Source organism: Poecile atricapillus, chromosome Z (assembly GCF_030490865.1).
Source record: "Poecile atricapillus isolate bPoeAtr1 chromosome Z, bPoeAtr1.hap1, whole genome shotgun sequence".
Lineage (NCBI taxonomy): Eukaryota > Metazoa > Chordata > Aves > Passeriformes > Paridae > Poecile > Poecile atricapillus.
Genome location: NC_081289.1, coordinates 68,779,204 through 68,797,408, shown reverse-complemented (window position 1 = coordinate 68,797,408; position 18,205 = coordinate 68,779,204). Strand labels below are relative to the sequence as shown.

The following is an 18,205-nucleotide window of genomic DNA, read 5'->3' as shown; positions in this document are numbered from 1 at the left end:
CCAAGCAGGATCCAGTATATCTGAACATCAGCATTTTCTCCTTTCTTCTGTCCTACTGTTTAATGGCTGCTTAATGCTCAACCAGGTTATTCTTGCAGTACAGAGCTGTCTACCACAGTGCTTTACAATTTACTGCTTTACAATTTACCAATTTACTGCTCTTTCAAAGATAATCTTTAATGCATGTTATTACAATAATTTAATACACATTAATAGTAATTTAATATGTTTTACATACTACTTATCTGTAAGATTTGGGGCTTAGCAACTTAGTTCTTTTAGAACTTAGTTCTATTCTGCAAGGAAATTTATGCCATTTACTGCTGTCAGTAAACAGATCAGACAAAAACAGAGCCCTGTGACCACTACCCTGTCCTAGTGGGCAGTGATCTCCTATTCCTGTGATGAAACACATCAGGTCTGGGAGGATGAGAAAGAGGGTCCAAGGGTTGCAGGACCTCTTTCCTTCTCTTATGCTACCTCCATGTTTCAGGAATACCACTAAATTCAGTTTTACACACTTTCCCCCCCCCCCCCCCCCAGTTTTTACTGTGTAGAAAAGAGTATATAATTAAGTAATTGTAATTATACAATTTGTATAATGTCTTTATACAAAGTGTCAAAATAGCCACACTAAAACATGCCAGAGATTTACCTTCTGCAAACTTGGCTTTGCATTTTGAAAAAGATTTCAAAACCCCATATACTTAAAATTACAGTGTTTTTTAAACAAAAAGATCTGTCACATACCAGGAAAAAAAAAACTGAGATCAGGCACTCCTGAAATTACCAAGCCATAAAGGAGTCCTGTACATTATTCGTTACCTCTAAACAATGAAACAGCTTTCTACACTTCTCTGGGTAAAAAAAAAACAAAAACGGACTATTATTTCTGATTGAAGTCTGTATGTTAATAGTTATGATCTACATAATGTGTAAAATCAAACAAAACAGTTTTTACTACTTAAAGTCATCAAACAGATTGCTAAGCATAAACAGAGAAAAAGGAAGAAAGCTCTGTTCACTAAGGGGGGAAAAAAAAAGGCAAATGTGTGGGCATGTGAAGCTCACTTAAAATCCTCATCAGGGCAGAATAATGTTCTTAATGAGCCACTGGGCTCAGTCTGGTGACGTGGTTAGGGTCAGTGTACCCCAACCCCTGTCTGTCATATGCAGCCCCCAAACAGATTGCAAAACAACTGATTACAGAACATAAATGCAGCTATTCAACCATTTCCACTTGGAAGTTGAGTTTGATCCCTCACACAATCCCTTTTCATGGTAAAAGGTTTCAACTATGCCTGCAAAAACAGTAAAGTCATTTAAAAAAGCTAACAAGGCAATATTGAAGTATTTCAGGAAATATTTAAACCCCATAACTGCTTGCACAATATCAAGCAATTTTGGTTTTAACAAGTCATTAAAAGCTGCAGAAGTTTTTGAGAATTTGTGTGTCACCAATCTAGAAGGAGAATTCTTTCTTCTACCCAAGAACATTAATTGCATGAATCCCTGCTAGCAGTTTGCTGTACTTTTCTCATCCTGCTGTCACCATTATGACAATTTTATGACATTTAAATAAATGACTATGGGAAAGAATTTCATGAGCTCTCTGTGGTAGCAAATATGTATTTCCTCTCTCAAGCTTATTTCCATTTCCCATTCCTGACTGCTAGGAGCATTCCTTCATTCTCCCTCCTCCTATATCAGAAAAAGAGAAAAAGGCTGTTTTCTCTTATTCTCAGTCCTATTTTCCTCCTCTTTACTGTGAGGGAAGATCTTTCTTACATTATCTGTTGTCTACCTCATGTGACCAGGATAAACCACTTGAAATGGAAGTAATACATTCTTTATACTAAAAGCACAATCACAGCAACAGAGGCACAGATTTAGTGATATAAACTTGGGGCAAGTACAATAAAAAATAAACTGTGTTTGTACAAAACAGGCACATGAGTTTTTTAGTTTTATCTTAGCATCTTTGCTCTTTTTCTCAAATATAAAGATTATTCAATTAATGTCAGGTTTCCTTCCAAGTTGGTGGTTCTCCCACCAATGACTTTTCCGAGTTGAGCTTTCCAGGGCTGTTTTATTTCAGGAAGTCAATTCCATAAACTCTGACTGAAAATGAACTGTCCTTTATTATTTTCACCTACATTTACAAAAGAGAATTTTTTATTTCCCATTGCAATGCCCTACTTACTGGGCAATTTTTGCAAGTTCCGTCACCTTCACTGAGAGGAAATGTGAAAGTAACCAAGCAGATCATTAATCAAATGTGAGACACAGCTAAAAAATCTAGAAAGGCTTCCTATACTAAGTTTGAAACCCAATCTTGATGTTCGGACAGACTAGGACTACCAGGATAAATGTGTCTCCAACTATCAAGAACTAAATTACCAAAATGTATTAATTTTAGTAATTAATTATCCTAAACAAATTATTCTGGAAGACACACTAGACAGGAGCTATCTCTGGTCAGAGCCAGTATCTTCAACACCAGTCTTACTGCTCAGTAAAAGTTCTTTCAGGCTGAAATGTTAACTTTAATTGATAGGTCAAAGCAGCAGATAAGGAAAGAAAGTAACAAAACGGGGTGACCACAGAAGGCTTTACCTGTTCCTGGAGTTGGACATGGCTCACAAGGTTTGTTCCAAGCTTTCCCAATATTGTATGTGCAGCAGCACATCCTTTTGGTCACATTGAAGGGCAGTTCATTCTCACAGGAGGTTCCATTATAGCTCCTGTAGCAAAAGCTTTTCCTCATGTCTGGATATGAGTAAAGAAGCACTTATGAAGTAATCAACATTATGATAACTGCCATACTATGGAAATATCAACACCCTAACAATCCAGACAATGATTCATTAACTCTGTTTCCTGAATGCAACATAAACACAGGCATTTCATAATAATTTAATGATTGATGTATTCTACAGTCTTTGTTTTAGACTTATGTGACATATTTTCTATATTCATTAAAAGACACAAGGTGGGAAAAGGCGAACTCCTAAGAAATCATAAACACAGAGCAGATACAAGAGGATCATGAGATCCATTTGTATGGCAAACCCCACCATTTGGAAATGATCAGCTAAAAGAAACCAGTGAACAGCGAGCCCTGTTAGGAAGTAAGAGCCCTTGAATGCCGCATGCCAATCACAGGAATGTCTTTCCTGACAACATGACACCAACTGGGAGCTAAAAATAGACAAAGTAATAATAAAATAATAATAGACAAAGCATAATAAACATATAATAATGATTTATTATAATTTAAATAGACAAAGCACAGGGTTTGTCCCTCTCTTGCAATACTAGAGATGACATTTCACATACCCATGCAGTTGTGTCCTCCATTCACCTGCATATATTCAAGTGGGCAAATGCAGGTGTAGTTCCCCAGGGTGTTGTAGCAGGTGCCAGGACCACAGACACCAGGGTGTGCAACACACTCATCAATATCTAGAGAGCAAGAAAAAACATTGCAGTTAATGAGAGAGAAGAGGTCCAAGTCCAAGAAAATGTATCTGAGAAATATGACCATAATAAACCACGCTAAGATAACAAAAATGCTTCATTTAAAGAACAGCTTGGAAAACACAGTTCTGATTTTAACCTCTAAATTTAGCTTTAGCTCTTTTAAGTGCAAGACAGCACACTAAATAAACTAAAAGTTCTTGAACTTGCCACTGAAAATAGGAGCAAATCAGCTTAATGAAAGACATTCACACCTCACAGCAGGCTTAATCACTTTGTAGTTTTTGGGTCAATTTACAATTTTGGTCGTAACAGTTATGAAAAATCTCAAACACAGAAGGAAAACCAGTATGAACTTTACTTCATATTGAGTAACTTAAACTGTTACTCTCACACCCAAAATGCAGGGAGCATCATAAAACTTGCAGGGGATACAAGTGAGAAGCCAGAAATCATTAATAACCCCTTAGTTCACTGAATACACGTGGCTGAGGTCTAACATCTAAAATAAACATTATTATATCCAAGAGTTCCATTTCTAGCTTTGTGCTAATTGTATCATTGGTACCAAATATAATGATTTTCGGTAAAACTCTAAATAAGGGTAGGGTGTACCATGCCCACTTATGGATTTAAGGCTAAAAATTGGTGGTTTTCATAGTAACTGCACTGTGACAGAAGAAAAGGCTTCAAGGGACTCAACCTTCACAGATTCTTGTCTCTTCACTGAGGTAGTAACCTTTTGGGCATTCACACTGGAAGCTGCCAAAAGTGTTGATGCAATTTCCACCTTGGCAGAGACCTGGCAGCTCCTGACATTCATCAATGTCTGAAAACAGAGGGGAAAAAAAACCAACTCACAATATTTTCATTCCAGAATGAAAAGAAAGAAGAGAATTTAAGTACTACCCTGAAATTTTGCCAACTAGTAGCTTTGAACTGTCATGTGTGGTTTTTTGACTTCTAAATTGCTCTCCAGGAATGCATGGATAAGATGCTCATTCTCTTCCATTCAAACAGCCCTTAAGGAATAGTTTCAGCTTGTTAAACCAAATGTTCCATTGCTGTTTACAGGAATTTGGCATTTAATTCTTCACTTCTGCCTGTTTATTGGAACCAGACCTGCTTTGTCTGATGAATATTTCCTGACATTTGCACCTTCTGCTGATGAGCTGTAATTTTCATAAATGACTTATCCTTCAAGGCCCAATTTTGAAATCCAGTTAAAGCAAGGAAGCGCACAAAAGGTATGCACCAGATTGTTTTCCTACTGAAATGGTGTTGGACTTCCTCAGTATTCTTTTGCTGTGTGCCTTTTCATTTTGTTTTTCAGTTCACATTAACAGTGGTTTTTGCTTTGCACTGAATATAATGAATTCTGAAAAATGCAGTTCTTCTTCAAAGATAACCCCTTTTTAAAAATTATTATCAGTCATCACAGAAACTCACCTTCTAAAATAATAGTGATGGGATTTGGTCTGAATCCTTCTCCCCCTGGACAGAGAGTATTGTATTCAGCTGAAGTATAATAAAAGACAACATGTCAGCCTCACAAAAAATAAAATTAAGACAACAGAATCATAAAATGTCACTTATGTTTTTAATGGCTGTTCTTCCATACAGTCATTTGGTTTCTAGCTTTTTGACCTATTCACAGTAAATAAAAATGTGCACTAGATTAACAGAAAACCAATGTAAGATAAGGAGGAATGCTTTCTTTTATAGCCATAACCTCAGAACCTTATACCCTTAAGGCAGGCACAATATTGATTTTTCCATACTGTGTCCTTACAGAGGCATGTACTTTCTGTTTTGATTAGCTCTTTAGTATGAAATGCCAGTATGCCACTGATAAAGATAAGTGTTAAATTTGGAATTACTACTGTTAAGAGGCTGTAAAGAACTTGACATTTGTGTATCATTATTCATTAAAGACCTCTAAACCTCTACAAAGCTGATAACTATCATTAGGTAACGGTTTTGAAAGTACTCAAGAGTGACTTAGACATAAATACACAACAGTTATCCACACTCTTCTCTGAAGCCCTCCAAATTAAAGCCATTATTTGAGTTCTAAGCATCATTAATTTTTTTATTTATTTTAAATGGGAAAAAAAGTAAGATCAAAATAAAGTGCCCCAAACTACCTAAAGTATCACCTGGTCTGGTGGGAAGTGCCTTCTAAAGATAGCACTGATTATTAGTGTGAGAACAAGCACCAAGTTAGTCACAGAAGACTAAAGGTCAGGTCTGTGATGCTCAGGTCCACACCTCTGCTCCCCTGTCTCTCTGACAGTGGCAAGGAAATTGTCTCCAATCAGAAATGTACAGCAACACAGTAAGGACTGTAAATTCTTTTTTCCATCCCTTCTAAAACAAGGCAGCATCAGGAGAACACAAGAACATTTCCTTACTGCTGTTGACGGAGGGACAGGTCTCACAGGGGTTCCCCCAAGCCTTTCCCAGAGAGCAGCAGCAGGAGGAACGAGAGACTCCAACCCCAATCTCAGTGTTACAGGACAGGCCCCCATCCCCTCTTGGTCCAAACTTCAGGTAGCAGCTGCCCACACGGTTATCTAGGAGAAAAGCACACGTGGTTAGAGCTGCACACCATAATCCAGGCAAAGAACAGCAGGCATTCATCTGTAACTTCATACCTAGAAGGAGGAATTCGGGGAACATTGTGCTCTTGAAGTCATTGGCACTTCAAGAACATTGATAGCTACTGATGTTGAGACAGACAACACCAAAAAACTACATAATTGGATATGCAGAATTGTGGAATCATTGTTTTTCTATATTATTTGCAAAAAAGAAGTAATTTCAAAAGTGATACTCAGGAAAGTTTTTCTTACCCACACAACCCACTCCAGTAGGATTCAGCTGGAAGTCCGGAGGACAATTACATTCATATCTTCCAGGAGTGTTTACACAAAGACCATTAACACAATTAATGGGATCAGCACACTCATCAATATCTAAAATAGGAAATCCACATTCATAAATCTGCTCACTGGAAAGAAAAGAATAATTTTACTTTCTAAGACAACAAAGCAAGGGAGTTTCAAATGCAAGTGAATTTTAGCTGAAATGGAAGGGAAGTGTTACAAATAATTCACCAAACTACTACAAATAAACTTTGTTCATCTGCATACTTCAGAAGCCACGTTTTTTGCTGATGTGTTTCTTAAAAGCAGTGATTTACCTGTACAATTTCCCCCAGTTCTATCCAGTTCATAGCCGTCATCACAAATACAACGAAACATTCCTGGGAGATTATTGCAGGTGCCAAACACACAAATATTCTGGAAGGAGCATTCATCGGTGTCTAAAGGAATATATCGAAACCAGAAAGTTACACAGCATTGCCACATTATTGCTATTATTATTGCTCATGTTGCTATTATGTGTCATACCACTATAAAAGCAGAAGGAGACACATGCAAAATATTTTAAAAGCTAACCTTTTTGAGTTTGTGCAGAATACTGCACAAAATTTACATTTGAGAATTTGTATTTGTAAAGAAAGTGTAGTAACAACAAAGAGAGTGTGTAAGCATCAACAGCCGTATCTCCTTGGAGGAAGAATAGAGGGAAAATAGGAATATTAGAAGAAGGAATTATCTGTGATTTCCTCAAGTCCGCATTGAAACAGTTATTTAGTAACTGAACACAGATGAGCTAAAATATATCTAAAGGACTGCCTGCACGCTCATCTAAATTGAAGATGAAATCAAGTTGAAAGACACTGACATAAAATTGGATGACTTTGGTCAGCTGCAGTGTAAAAAGCAGTTGAACACTGACTCCACAGACTGCAAAGCTATGTTTTTAGGCACAAACTGTCAAAGACTTCTGAGTTGAAAGTAAGTAGGATAAGAGTGGAAAAAAAACCCTCTATGTACTGTCAGACAGCAGGGCTTTTTAAGTTGCCAGAATAAAGCAGCTGTGGAGAAGGCAAATGCAATTCTGGCATGTATTAGTGAATTATTTTTAGCAGATAGGGAAGTGGAAAGCATTAATATCATTTTACAAAGCACAGCCAAATCTTTGCAATTCTGAGTACAGTGCTCTGTTGATGAACTAATTTTGCACAAGATGTGCAAAAGGGGTAATAAAATTATTACAGTAATAAAATACCTACTTTTAACCTGGCTGGATTACCTCAGCCACAGGTTGAGAAGTGATAAAATGGCTCTCTATAGTAATGTATGAGAAAGGTTAACTTCTGAGGGCATTTGAAAAATGAATACTTAACATCCAAAAGTCCTGAGCCAATTTCATCTAGAAAATAAAATTTCTAAATACCCTTGAGTACAGCCATGGAATGACCTCCAAATCAGGTCACTGAGAAGCTAATGCACTGACATCTCAAGGGACTTCTGAAGAAAGAGGATTAATAATTTGTATTACCATTATTAAATTCATTAAATCAAGACTGGATTTTGCCTCTTGATTGCAGAAATCAGCCAAGGACTCTCCTTACAATAAGGCAAATTAATATATCAACTTCAAAGTGATAGAAATAAAAGCTGACTTCTTTTAAGAATTCAGCACCCAGGTATTTTAGCTCTCCAAGAGCATAATTTAATCAATGGAATGCTTTCAGATCTCTGCTGTAATGACAGTAATGTATCAAGCATTTCTCCAAAATCCTTCAATTGTTGGACCCAAATCCTTCAACACACTGACCCAAAATTAAGGATTACATTGTTTTTCAAAACATTGTTTGGCTGAAATAGATTAGGGGATTTTTATTAGATTACTGGCACCACTGTAATATGACTAAGCTGCACCAAGAAATTCAGGAAAGATGATTGGCAATGCTTGATTAACAAATCTTACTACAGAGTGGCGCAGGTAATTCCTCAGAAGCACCTAAATTGTCCTGGAATCTGATCCATACATGTACACCTGAATGTTAGAAAATGCCATGCTCTGGACTGAATTGTGGAGATTAGATTTTGAAAACTGTTTTTTGTATAAAGATTTTTAATTTTCAAAGATGTTATGTGGTTTCCACCAGTAAGCATGAAGTAACTTAAAAGCTTTGGGGCACCAGCTAAAATGTTTTCATCTTATTATACAGTTATATTAAACAACAACAACAAAAGGTTTAAGAACACAATAGGGAATAAAAGCTGAACTGGACTAGAAGGAAAACCCAGGATTTTCCACACACTATCCAATAGTGATAAACAGAAATTAAAAAAATATTTACAAAATTGCTGAGGCAAACCTCTACTCTGGGATTTATGGATGAAGCCCAGGAAAACATCATAAAAAAGATGAAAGCAACCTTCCAACATAATTCACATAGAAGAAATTTCTTGTATGTGAAACATGTGGTGCTTTCTCTGCTTCCAGGTGGAGGTCCTGTCGCTTGTTCTTTGCTTTAGAGCAGCCAACACAAAGCCAGAGAACAAAGCTGGGGCAGCAGCAGCAGCAGCAGCTCACCTTGGCAGGACTTGCTGTCAGAGGCAGGAGTGAACCCCATCTCACACTCACAGCGAAAGGCACCGGGGGCGTTCAGGCACTGCCCATTTTCACACAGGTCGACATTCTCTGCACACTCATCAACATCTGTGGGAGACAGGAAAACCTCTCTGAAACTACAGGCTTCATCAGCAAAAATACACATAAATACATCCTGATGTTCAAAATAATAGCGCTGTTGAGCACTGAAGTTATAAAACAGAGTATTTATACCCTGAAGTGAACTGAAAGGATGCAGAAAAGCAAACACAGTTTCCAAAATTATTCCTTTGACCTTGACACAATTCCTTACTCCTTGTTTTTCATTAACAGATGATCTTTTTTTTTTTTAATAATGCAAGCTTTTAAGATTCAGTACCAATAATCTTGACAAATAAGTTAAATACCTTGCTTAAAAAGTCAAAATTTTGCCTCCATGTATATACTGCTATGATATTTTGACAGAAAAAAATTAAAAAGGCGAATTTTCCTAAATCATACATAGAAAATTATTATCATATTAATTTTAGAAAATTTTCTTCGAGGGTGAGGAACATTACAAGTACTGCTTGCACACCAGGAATTATTTTAGTATGCCCCAAAAGAACTATAAAGAAAGAGAATGGCAAGGGAGGGCATTCACTACTGCAGTCATCATAAAAAGTGATAATTTTGTCAGCTATGCTTATGATTGTCCAAAAATAATTTTATATGCTTTCTTCATTTTATTAGTCCATAATTACTATTACATCTGATTTTTAGAGAAACACAGAAGCTCAATATAGGGATAAAACTTTGTACTCATGAACCAAAAACTTGAAATACAAAAACCACATCATATTTGAAGGTCTTTATTCTCTACTAAAAAACGTTACACTACTAATCAGAAAATCTTGTTTCTAAGCTGTAAAGTAATTTTTATTTGTAATTAGCCAGTTAGCCAATAATGAATTCATTCACAGTAATTCTCTAGATATTTTACTATCATTAGGATGCATTTCTTCAGACCTTTAAATATGCTGACCAAATACAGGATGTGTTAGAACTCGAGAGCCGAGATAATGTTGCGTCTCCACTCTGCAAGTGGATAAAGACCAGAGTAGCCCAAGACATAGTAATTAATATTCAATAGAAAATCTTTATATTTTCTTTAATACAAAGAAAGTCTTTTTCTTTGAGTCACTTGCTGTGTGAATAACAACGTTCATTCTCATCTACAAATTTAAATGCAGGCATCACAGGCAGTGTTTTTTAACTGCAGTTTGTTTTTCTTTTAAAAAGTCCTCTGTTAATGATCACATCCTGTTCTACTAATAGAGTGATGGGAAAATAGATGATTCCTGAGAGAAGAATTTTAACAGAGCTGATGTTTGGTGCTCTTGACTAGAGGCACTGCTGCAAGTAGGACATGCATGTTCAAAATAATTGGCATGAAGATGAGGAGGAAGAAGCATCAGACAGGAACTTCCCATAAAAAATGGACCCAAGTGGGTCCAACTGGCACACAAATCAAAAGAACAATCAGGTTCCTCTGACACCATTTCTTATACAGACAGGAAGCGTCTTGATCTTCAATTACATTTTCACATTTATTGTCTTGCACTGTGGGCTTAGGTCTAACTCACAAAGGTTCCATACAAAAGAACAACAACCAGGGACAAGTCAGGTGTCACAAAACTCCTTACCAGAGCAGGTAAAGCCATCTCCAGTGAATCCTTCTGCACAGGCACAGTGGTAGGAGCCCGGGCTGTTCACACACTGGGCATTGGCACTGCACCGCTGGGTCCCATTGGAGCATTCATCAAGATCTGCACATTAGGGTCAAAAAGTGCAGGCAGCAGCACAGCAATTAGTAAACTGGCTGGCAATTAACTGCCAAGATAACCAGCACCACTGCAAACATGATTTGTGACTCCATAAATACACATATCTACTAGTGGATGACACAGGGTTAATCTAAATAGTGACTCCATTTTAAAGCACCTTCCTTTAAATTACAACGTGTGGGACTGGGCAAAACATTTCTGAGCAACAGATGGAATTCAGCTGACTCATTACTTGGATGTTAATGTCATGTTAAAGAGCTCAAATTCAAAATTAGTTTAGAAAGAAAAAGAAACTGAACCAAAGAAATGTAGCGAGGTAAAAATCCACCACTTATTAAGCAAGTCTCCTCAAGTAATAGAAGAAAGTGAAAATAATGCAACCCCATGAGAGATGATATTATCTATTCACCTGGATGTTAATATGTATGGGAAAGAAAAGAAAAAAGAAAAAAAGGAAGAAAAAGTAAAAAAAGGTGAGAGATCCCATAATATGGTAATTTTTTTTAGCACATTACATCAATAAAGCCTAATGGTTAAATGAAGCTACTCTTCCACAGATCCCAAAATGTTCTGAAAACAAAAAGCAAGTACTACAATCTTTCACCCACCAAACTGAAACATGAAGGCAAGGGGACAGACACAACTACAGCAGCCCAGCAACTGCAGATGCAGTTTTCCCACCCCTCCAGTCCCAATCTGGTTTATATCAGGGTCTACAAATCAGATATATTACAAGACATTTTCAAAAAAATGTTTGAAGGACTGGAAATATCCTACTGACAGGAAACAGTAAAACAAAATCTATTTAATTTCTGTGTTTTTCTTCATTTTGCACATTCTAGTAGCAGTTGTATATAAACTTAGTAAAATATGTAGTTAATTCAGCAAGATGTTACAGCATTAAATTTCTGAGACAGTAAAATGTTTTACTTCTTAGAAAACCACATCTGTGAAAGACAAGAATCTTTCATACCCATCGATCCACAGGCTACAGCAGACAGAAAAGTAATTCTTTGTTTCTAATGGACTCATCACACTGTCATATTACATGCTTTCAGAAAAAAAAAAAAAAGTGTAGGGAGAGAGAAAATTTAAAAAATCTTTATTTTCCATATACTGACCAATACACTTAATGCCATTTCCAACCCAACCTTCTTTGCAGCTGCATTTAAAACTTCCTGGCACATTGACACAGGAGGCATGCATGTCACAGTTGTGAGCTCCAATTTCACATTCATTCACATCTACAAGCACAAAACAATCAGTGTTTACATCTGAATATTAAAAATTCTGTTCCTTCTACATATTTCCAATGTGAGGGTTTGCAGTTCTTTAAAAAACAAATATTTAAGAACACAAATATAATTCAAGCAAGCTATTTTGTATTCTGTATTAGTAAAAAGGAGTGAAAATTACAGTTTATTTTTGTTCTTTTTTTGTAATTATGACAATCAGCCCACCTTCCTACAACTGCTTTTTAGCTTGAAAGTAATGTTCTTTTCCACAAATATGAAATATGCTGATCTTATATCTAAAATTGGGATGAGGCCTTTGGGTGCACAGCCACCATTAAGTTATAAAAATAATTATACCTCCAGGGCTGTGGTGGTTACAGAACAGATTCCTAAAGACTAAATTATAGGAGAAATTCTGTCAGCTGCTTTTGGATGAGTCTGGATTCTTGAGAGCATGCAGGAAAAAAGGTACTGCTTAAACATCACAGGAACTTGTAGAGTGATTATGAGTGACTACAGAACTTTAAAAATTGTTGGCAAAGGTTGAAGGATTTATTGTTTACTTTTGTTTTCCCTCTTGTTCTTTTCTTAGACCACATAGCCATTTCCTGCAGCTTGACTTGAGAAGAGTACATGTGACAAATGAGCATTGATAAAATACTTCCAACACAACTGCAGCCTTGCCACCCCAAGCCATGTTCTGTGACATGGATGTTGACACAGCCTGTGCTGATAAAATCTTTTAAATTAGTTTTTAAACTAATTTTAAACTAATTTTTAAACTAACTCCAGCATTGATACTGGTGAAGGAACATTCTCTTTAAAACTCTAGTACATGCTAGCAGATGTGAAACACGCATATTTATATAAAAATATACATAGATATCTATATCTCTCTTGTGTGTGAACACTGGTGCATTTATTTTACCTAGAAGCCAACCAAAATATGTGACACATTCATTGGAAATCTGCTTTACCTGTGCACCCTGTGGTTCCTTTCTTGACTGAATACCCAACTTGACAGTGACAAATGAAGGAGCCTTTGGTGTTTTCACACTCCCCAAACATGCAGATGTTGGAATTCAAATCACATTCATTCACATCTGTAGGTGATTATAAATTAATTATTAGTTGGATGTTATTGTCATTTTGGAACACTTTATTTCAGGTGAAAATACCTACTATATGAGGTCATAATATATTTCAGCTGTTCTACTCTGTAAATTCCCTAAAACAAGTAAGGATAAATGTGAAGCCCAAATACCACTGTTTTGTGGTAAAACAAATACCATTTGTTTTCACCTTTGTTGGAATGCTAATTAAAGGAATATGAAGCAAAATTTTTCTTAGACTAATCACTTAAAATAATTTTCTTAGAACATATTCGTGATCATAATAATGTTTTTTCAATGAATAATTTTTCTGGACCCCTCAACTAATCCCTTCTCAGTATACATGTTCCATTACAGTAAAATCACCCCTATGTTTTTTAACTATGGGATCTGGTTCATTGTTAAAGACTTACCAAAAAGGTATATAAATTATTTTTTTTAATAATATATATAACTTCAATACCTACTTTCAAGGACACTGTAGAAAGAATACTTCAAAACAAAACCTGCAGTATTTTCAAGACTTGTGCTAAATTTGGAGCATACAGCTACTTACCAACACAAGTTTTCATGTCTATAGAAACCATAAATCCATCATAACAGAGACAGCGATATTCCCCTGGGATATTGGTACACTGCCCACCATCACAGATATCTGGGTTGTTTTCACATTCATCAATATCTGAGGGGCCAAAAAAAAGCAGATATTAATTCTGTCACTCTGGCATGGATGGGCTGGAACACCACATTGATTTTGGCTGAAAGGTATGATGCTGGAACTTTTCAGGTGCAAAAACCTACCTGCACACGTCCTGACATCTGGCATCAGAGCATAGCCATCACTGCAGCTGCACTCATAGCTGCCTTCTGAGTTAGTGCAGTGGGTGTCACAGCCTCCATTCATTATCATACACTCATCAATATCTGGGGAAGAAACACTGGTAGCAGTAAGTCTACTCCTTTAAGAAAAAAATTCTATTCATATTGTACATAAAAAGGTTTATCAGTAGCATGGTTCTGAATTTCTATTCTCATTCTACTCTGATTTATACTTTGTTCATTTTTCACTCTTTCAACTGCTTTTTCCTCTGTGAGAGCAAGTGGCTAAGCTAAATGTTGCTTTTGTTCCTGTGTATTGCTAGAGGTCTGAACAAGAGCACAAGAAACAAAGTTTGGAAACTAAGAAAAGGGAAACCTTGAGAAACTTAAAAACAGAAATGTAGCACAAATTTGTATTTTTGTAAAAAAAAAATAAAGAACTGTAGCAAGCAAATAAAAAAGCCCTCTCAGTACTGCTGTACTCCTTTGCAAGGAGTTGACGTGCTGGCAACTACGTAATTCAGTATTATTACAGTGAAGGATTAAAGAGACACATAAGATAAGGAAAAAAAAAGTGAAAGGTAAACCATCAATGCATGGGGCTTTTCTTGCTTGATCAAAAAATCAAGGTTGGAAGCTCAACCCTGTGATTTTAATGGAGTCATACACTAAGTATAATTTCCAAGTATTCTGCAGAGTTCACCACAGCCAACCATCTTTATATACCTAGTTTATATTCCTTTATATTTCTGTATTTCCTCAACAACAGCTCACGATAAGCCTCAGAGCACAAGAGAAAACAGTCCTGCTAATTTTCAAAAGGAAGGTGTGAAATTAAATAAAAGCAAGAACAGATGGAACAATTCAGCTGAAGCACAAAATCCCATGTGCAGGTGCACAACACTTGCCTGTGCATCCCTGTCTGTCAGGAGTGGGCTGGTACCCAGAGTCACAGAAGCACTGATACGTCCCAACCATGTTCACACACTTGCCATTTCTGCAGAGACTGTCACTCAGTGAACACTCATTTACATCTGGGGAAGAATCATCCATATCAGTTGCAATTCAGAATATTTAACAGCTTTAACAGCTCAGGTTCCAGAGAGAATGAGAGGTAATATAACTGATGGCATTCGGGTTTATTCAATTTTTCTTGTTCTTGGTGTGTTCCTGTTGGAGTTCTGCAGAGTATGTTTAAGCTAGTGTCCAAAGATTTTTCTTCTCTGACTCAGGCCTGAGAGCATTAATTACAGAGTCTGCTGGGCATTAATCACTAAGTATGCTATTTTCCATCAAGAAAATAAGCCAAAGAGATAATACACTTCTTCTTTGACTTTTTTCTTTTTTTTTCTTTTTTTTGGTGGACTATGTGCTAAAAGGAAAGATACATTTCAACACAGGACACCGCCTTTTTGTGACTGATTAAAGTTACTCCCATGAGTGGTGCAGTCTTTCAGTTGCTAAATAACCCTTAAGAGGCCATGTAAAACACTCCTCTTTGGAGTCAACAGCATTACTGCCACTGAGGATTTTACAGACTTTTAGTTTTTTATTTGAAGATACTAATATAAAGGAGGAGCGTTAATTAATTTAAGAGATTCCTGGGACCCTACCTTTGTCAGAGACTGACCATTCCTCAAACTGCAGATTATTTTCCTGAGTTGAGACTCACCTAAGCATTCCTCCTGTGATGGTGACAGCTCATGGCCCAGGGGACAGTCACACTGAAAGCTCCCCTCAGTGTTCACACAGGTGCCACCTCTGCACAGCAGAGGGTTGCGTTCACACTCATCTATATCTGCAAAGAAACCATCACGTGCAGATATAAAATGGACATACGTAAGGGGCAACAGAGAAAAGCAATTCCCAGTGTCTGCAAGTGACAAAATAAAAGGACTGTTTCATGGTGTTACTCCTTTACTCATGCTGCACACCATGGCAAACAAAAACTATGTATCATTATTAACTCTAAAGATGGGTATTATTTTTCTCTCAAGAAAACCAGAAATTCATTGTTTAACATTAGATATTCAATAAAACATGGGACACAAGCAAAGGCAGCAAATTTTTGGACACTGCCCTTTAGAACAATATATTAATGTAATGTTCTGGGGTTTTTTTTAATTGCTTAAGGTAACCAGACACCTGTTCATGTATGCACTGAAATTCCTGTCTCTGGATGCAGTTATGGTGGATGTTTGTGTATTGAGTTCTTACCTAAATGGTTCCTCAGTTTGGTGACTCCTGTGTATGCCATGGTGTGGCTGGGAAATATTCTGGCTACAGCTCATAAAGGCAAACTGAATATTTGACTCACAAACCTGATAAAACCAGCTAATACTACAGTATGGACAGAGGGAAATATAAACAAAAGATGTTCAAGGTGGAGGATGCACTCACACTCTGGACTCCCAGGAAAGTCTGAAAGCATCACAATTTGCAGGAAAACAAGCAAAGGTGACAGGAGCGTAAGTCAAGATTTTTTAAGGTGGCTGGACACTTCTTGGTGTCTCCAGACCCATTCTTACAACTTTAAACAGATTAAAGAGATGCAATTTTTTTTTTCCCAGGAAATGCTGTGAGAATTTCTTGAGTCCTAGAAGAAGCAATGAAAAGGGACTGACACCGGTTTTGAAACTCCAGCTTTCTATTCCTAGCTTTACCAAATATTTGGGTGCCACATTAGCAGTTTCTAAATGAACTGTGTGAAGAGTTACTGCCATTCTAAAATATCTGTACAGAGTAAGTGTCTCTTAAGGGTAGAATTAGCATAAAGAACAAGCAAGGCTATATACTTACTTCAGTTATCTGTCTCTATAAACAGCATATCTGACTCTTTGGTCATGAAGTCACAATAATGACACATCTGAAGTGTTCAGTGTGGCAGTTCAGATAACAGGCTTTGCACAGCAAACAGAGACTCCAGGACATCCTGGCAACACTTACCCATGCAGTTCTTCATCATCATAAATCCACTTTCGTAGCCATCAAAGCACTCACACTCAAAGCTGCCAGGAGTGTTGACACAAGCACCACTTCCACACAAGTCTGGGGAGATCCTGCATTCATCAATGTCTGTTTCACAGCAGTTGAGGGGCAGAAAAATCAAATTGGGTTTAAGGTTATCCTGCTTTTCACAGAAAAAAAAAATTCACCTTAAATTAAGTCTACAGAAACCATTTACAGTATGCAAGTCAATAGAGAAAAAATAATTACTTATAGATACATCAGATTATGTGAAACAGTTAATGGGAGATTTGCAAGGCTGTGTCTTCAGAGCTCTCAGGTCATAGTAAACTACGTTAACAAGTTTGCTTCTATTAAGTGTAATTTAAGGTTAGATTCTTAAGGAAATAACTAAGTGTAGGACATTCCAAGCTATCATTCTTACAGACGTATCAACTGACTCCATGACTACAGTGCCATTGATTATAATTCGATTACTATGAAGATATTTATCCAGTAGTAGCACTATGAGCTTACATACACCCTTTCCATTAGGCATTAACTCCTATCAAAGCTAGATTTACAGTTCACTGGTTGTCTTGCTAGTTAAGTTTGAATGAAACCTACCGCAGAAAACTATAGCAGAAAAGACAGAAGAGCTCTTTTCAAATCCCACTGGTAGTGAGTGAGAAATCTCAAGAGGAATTTTGATGTGGACATGATCCAGTGAAACAGGTCAGTGTTGCAGGGGAGAACTGCCCATGGACAGGTTTCTGCTGGGTGATGACACCCATTCCTCACAGATGTCTGGAGGTGTCAGACCCACGTCGCAGATCTGGGACATTACTGAGTATCTGGGTTCCTATACAAGCTTTATAAAACAATTTCCTGCTGATTTAAAACAGCCCAAAAAGTCATCTATTTAGGAAAACCTGCTTCTCTACAGCTGCTTAGTGGAATAATTTCATCACCGTGGAACAGAAGTGCAAAAAGCTTTTGCAGAAGGTTTTCTGACCTATTCTGGTTAGTTTAGGAATAAAGTTTGTTAACTGCATTCTTCATCAATGCAATCATTATAAAAACAAGGAAATCACCAGTTAGGGCAACATCAGCATCCAGACCAACCTCAGTGAACATGCCTTACCACCCACACTTCATAGTTATTACTCAGACACACTCATGGATGCCTGTATGTCGTAACAAAACCTCCTTCATTTTCAGCACAGAGCCACCCACAACGCAGGCATCCAAGTTCTCACAGCCACAGAACTGTAAAGCTTATCTTCAGATTTTCCAGACAGTAAAGAACAAA

The 18,205-nt window shown here is 37.0% G+C and overlaps 1 protein-coding gene across 1 annotated transcript in view; it reads right to left on the bottom strand.

Moving 5' to 3' along the window:
* The window catches only part of FBN2 (fibrillin 2), a 119,944-nt gene that overhangs the window by 26,939 nt on the left and 74,800 nt on the right, over nucleotides 1-18,205 (bottom strand). Inside the window, exons 26-41 of the mRNA XM_058825784.1 lie at nucleotides 16,894-17,022; nucleotides 15,620-15,745; nucleotides 14,856-14,981; nucleotides 13,930-14,052; nucleotides 13,685-13,810; nucleotides 12,994-13,119; nucleotides 11,903-12,025; nucleotides 10,641-10,763; nucleotides 8,938-9,063; nucleotides 6,686-6,808; nucleotides 6,336-6,458; nucleotides 5,895-6,056; nucleotides 4,930-4,998; nucleotides 4,184-4,309; nucleotides 3,340-3,465; nucleotides 2,617-2,769 (exon numbers count right to left, since the gene is read on the bottom strand). Coding sequence (XP_058681767.1) covers nucleotides 2,617-2,769; nucleotides 3,340-3,465; nucleotides 4,184-4,309; nucleotides 4,930-4,998; nucleotides 5,895-6,056; nucleotides 6,336-6,458; nucleotides 6,686-6,808; nucleotides 8,938-9,063; nucleotides 10,641-10,763; nucleotides 11,903-12,025; nucleotides 12,994-13,119; nucleotides 13,685-13,810; nucleotides 13,930-14,052; nucleotides 14,856-14,981; nucleotides 15,620-15,745; nucleotides 16,894-17,022 — 2,010 coding nt within the window. The remainder of the gene's footprint in view (nucleotides 1-2,616; nucleotides 2,770-3,339; nucleotides 3,466-4,183; nucleotides 4,310-4,929; nucleotides 4,999-5,894; nucleotides 6,057-6,335; nucleotides 6,459-6,685; nucleotides 6,809-8,937; nucleotides 9,064-10,640; nucleotides 10,764-11,902; nucleotides 12,026-12,993; nucleotides 13,120-13,684; nucleotides 13,811-13,929; nucleotides 14,053-14,855; nucleotides 14,982-15,619; nucleotides 15,746-16,893; nucleotides 17,023-18,205) is intronic.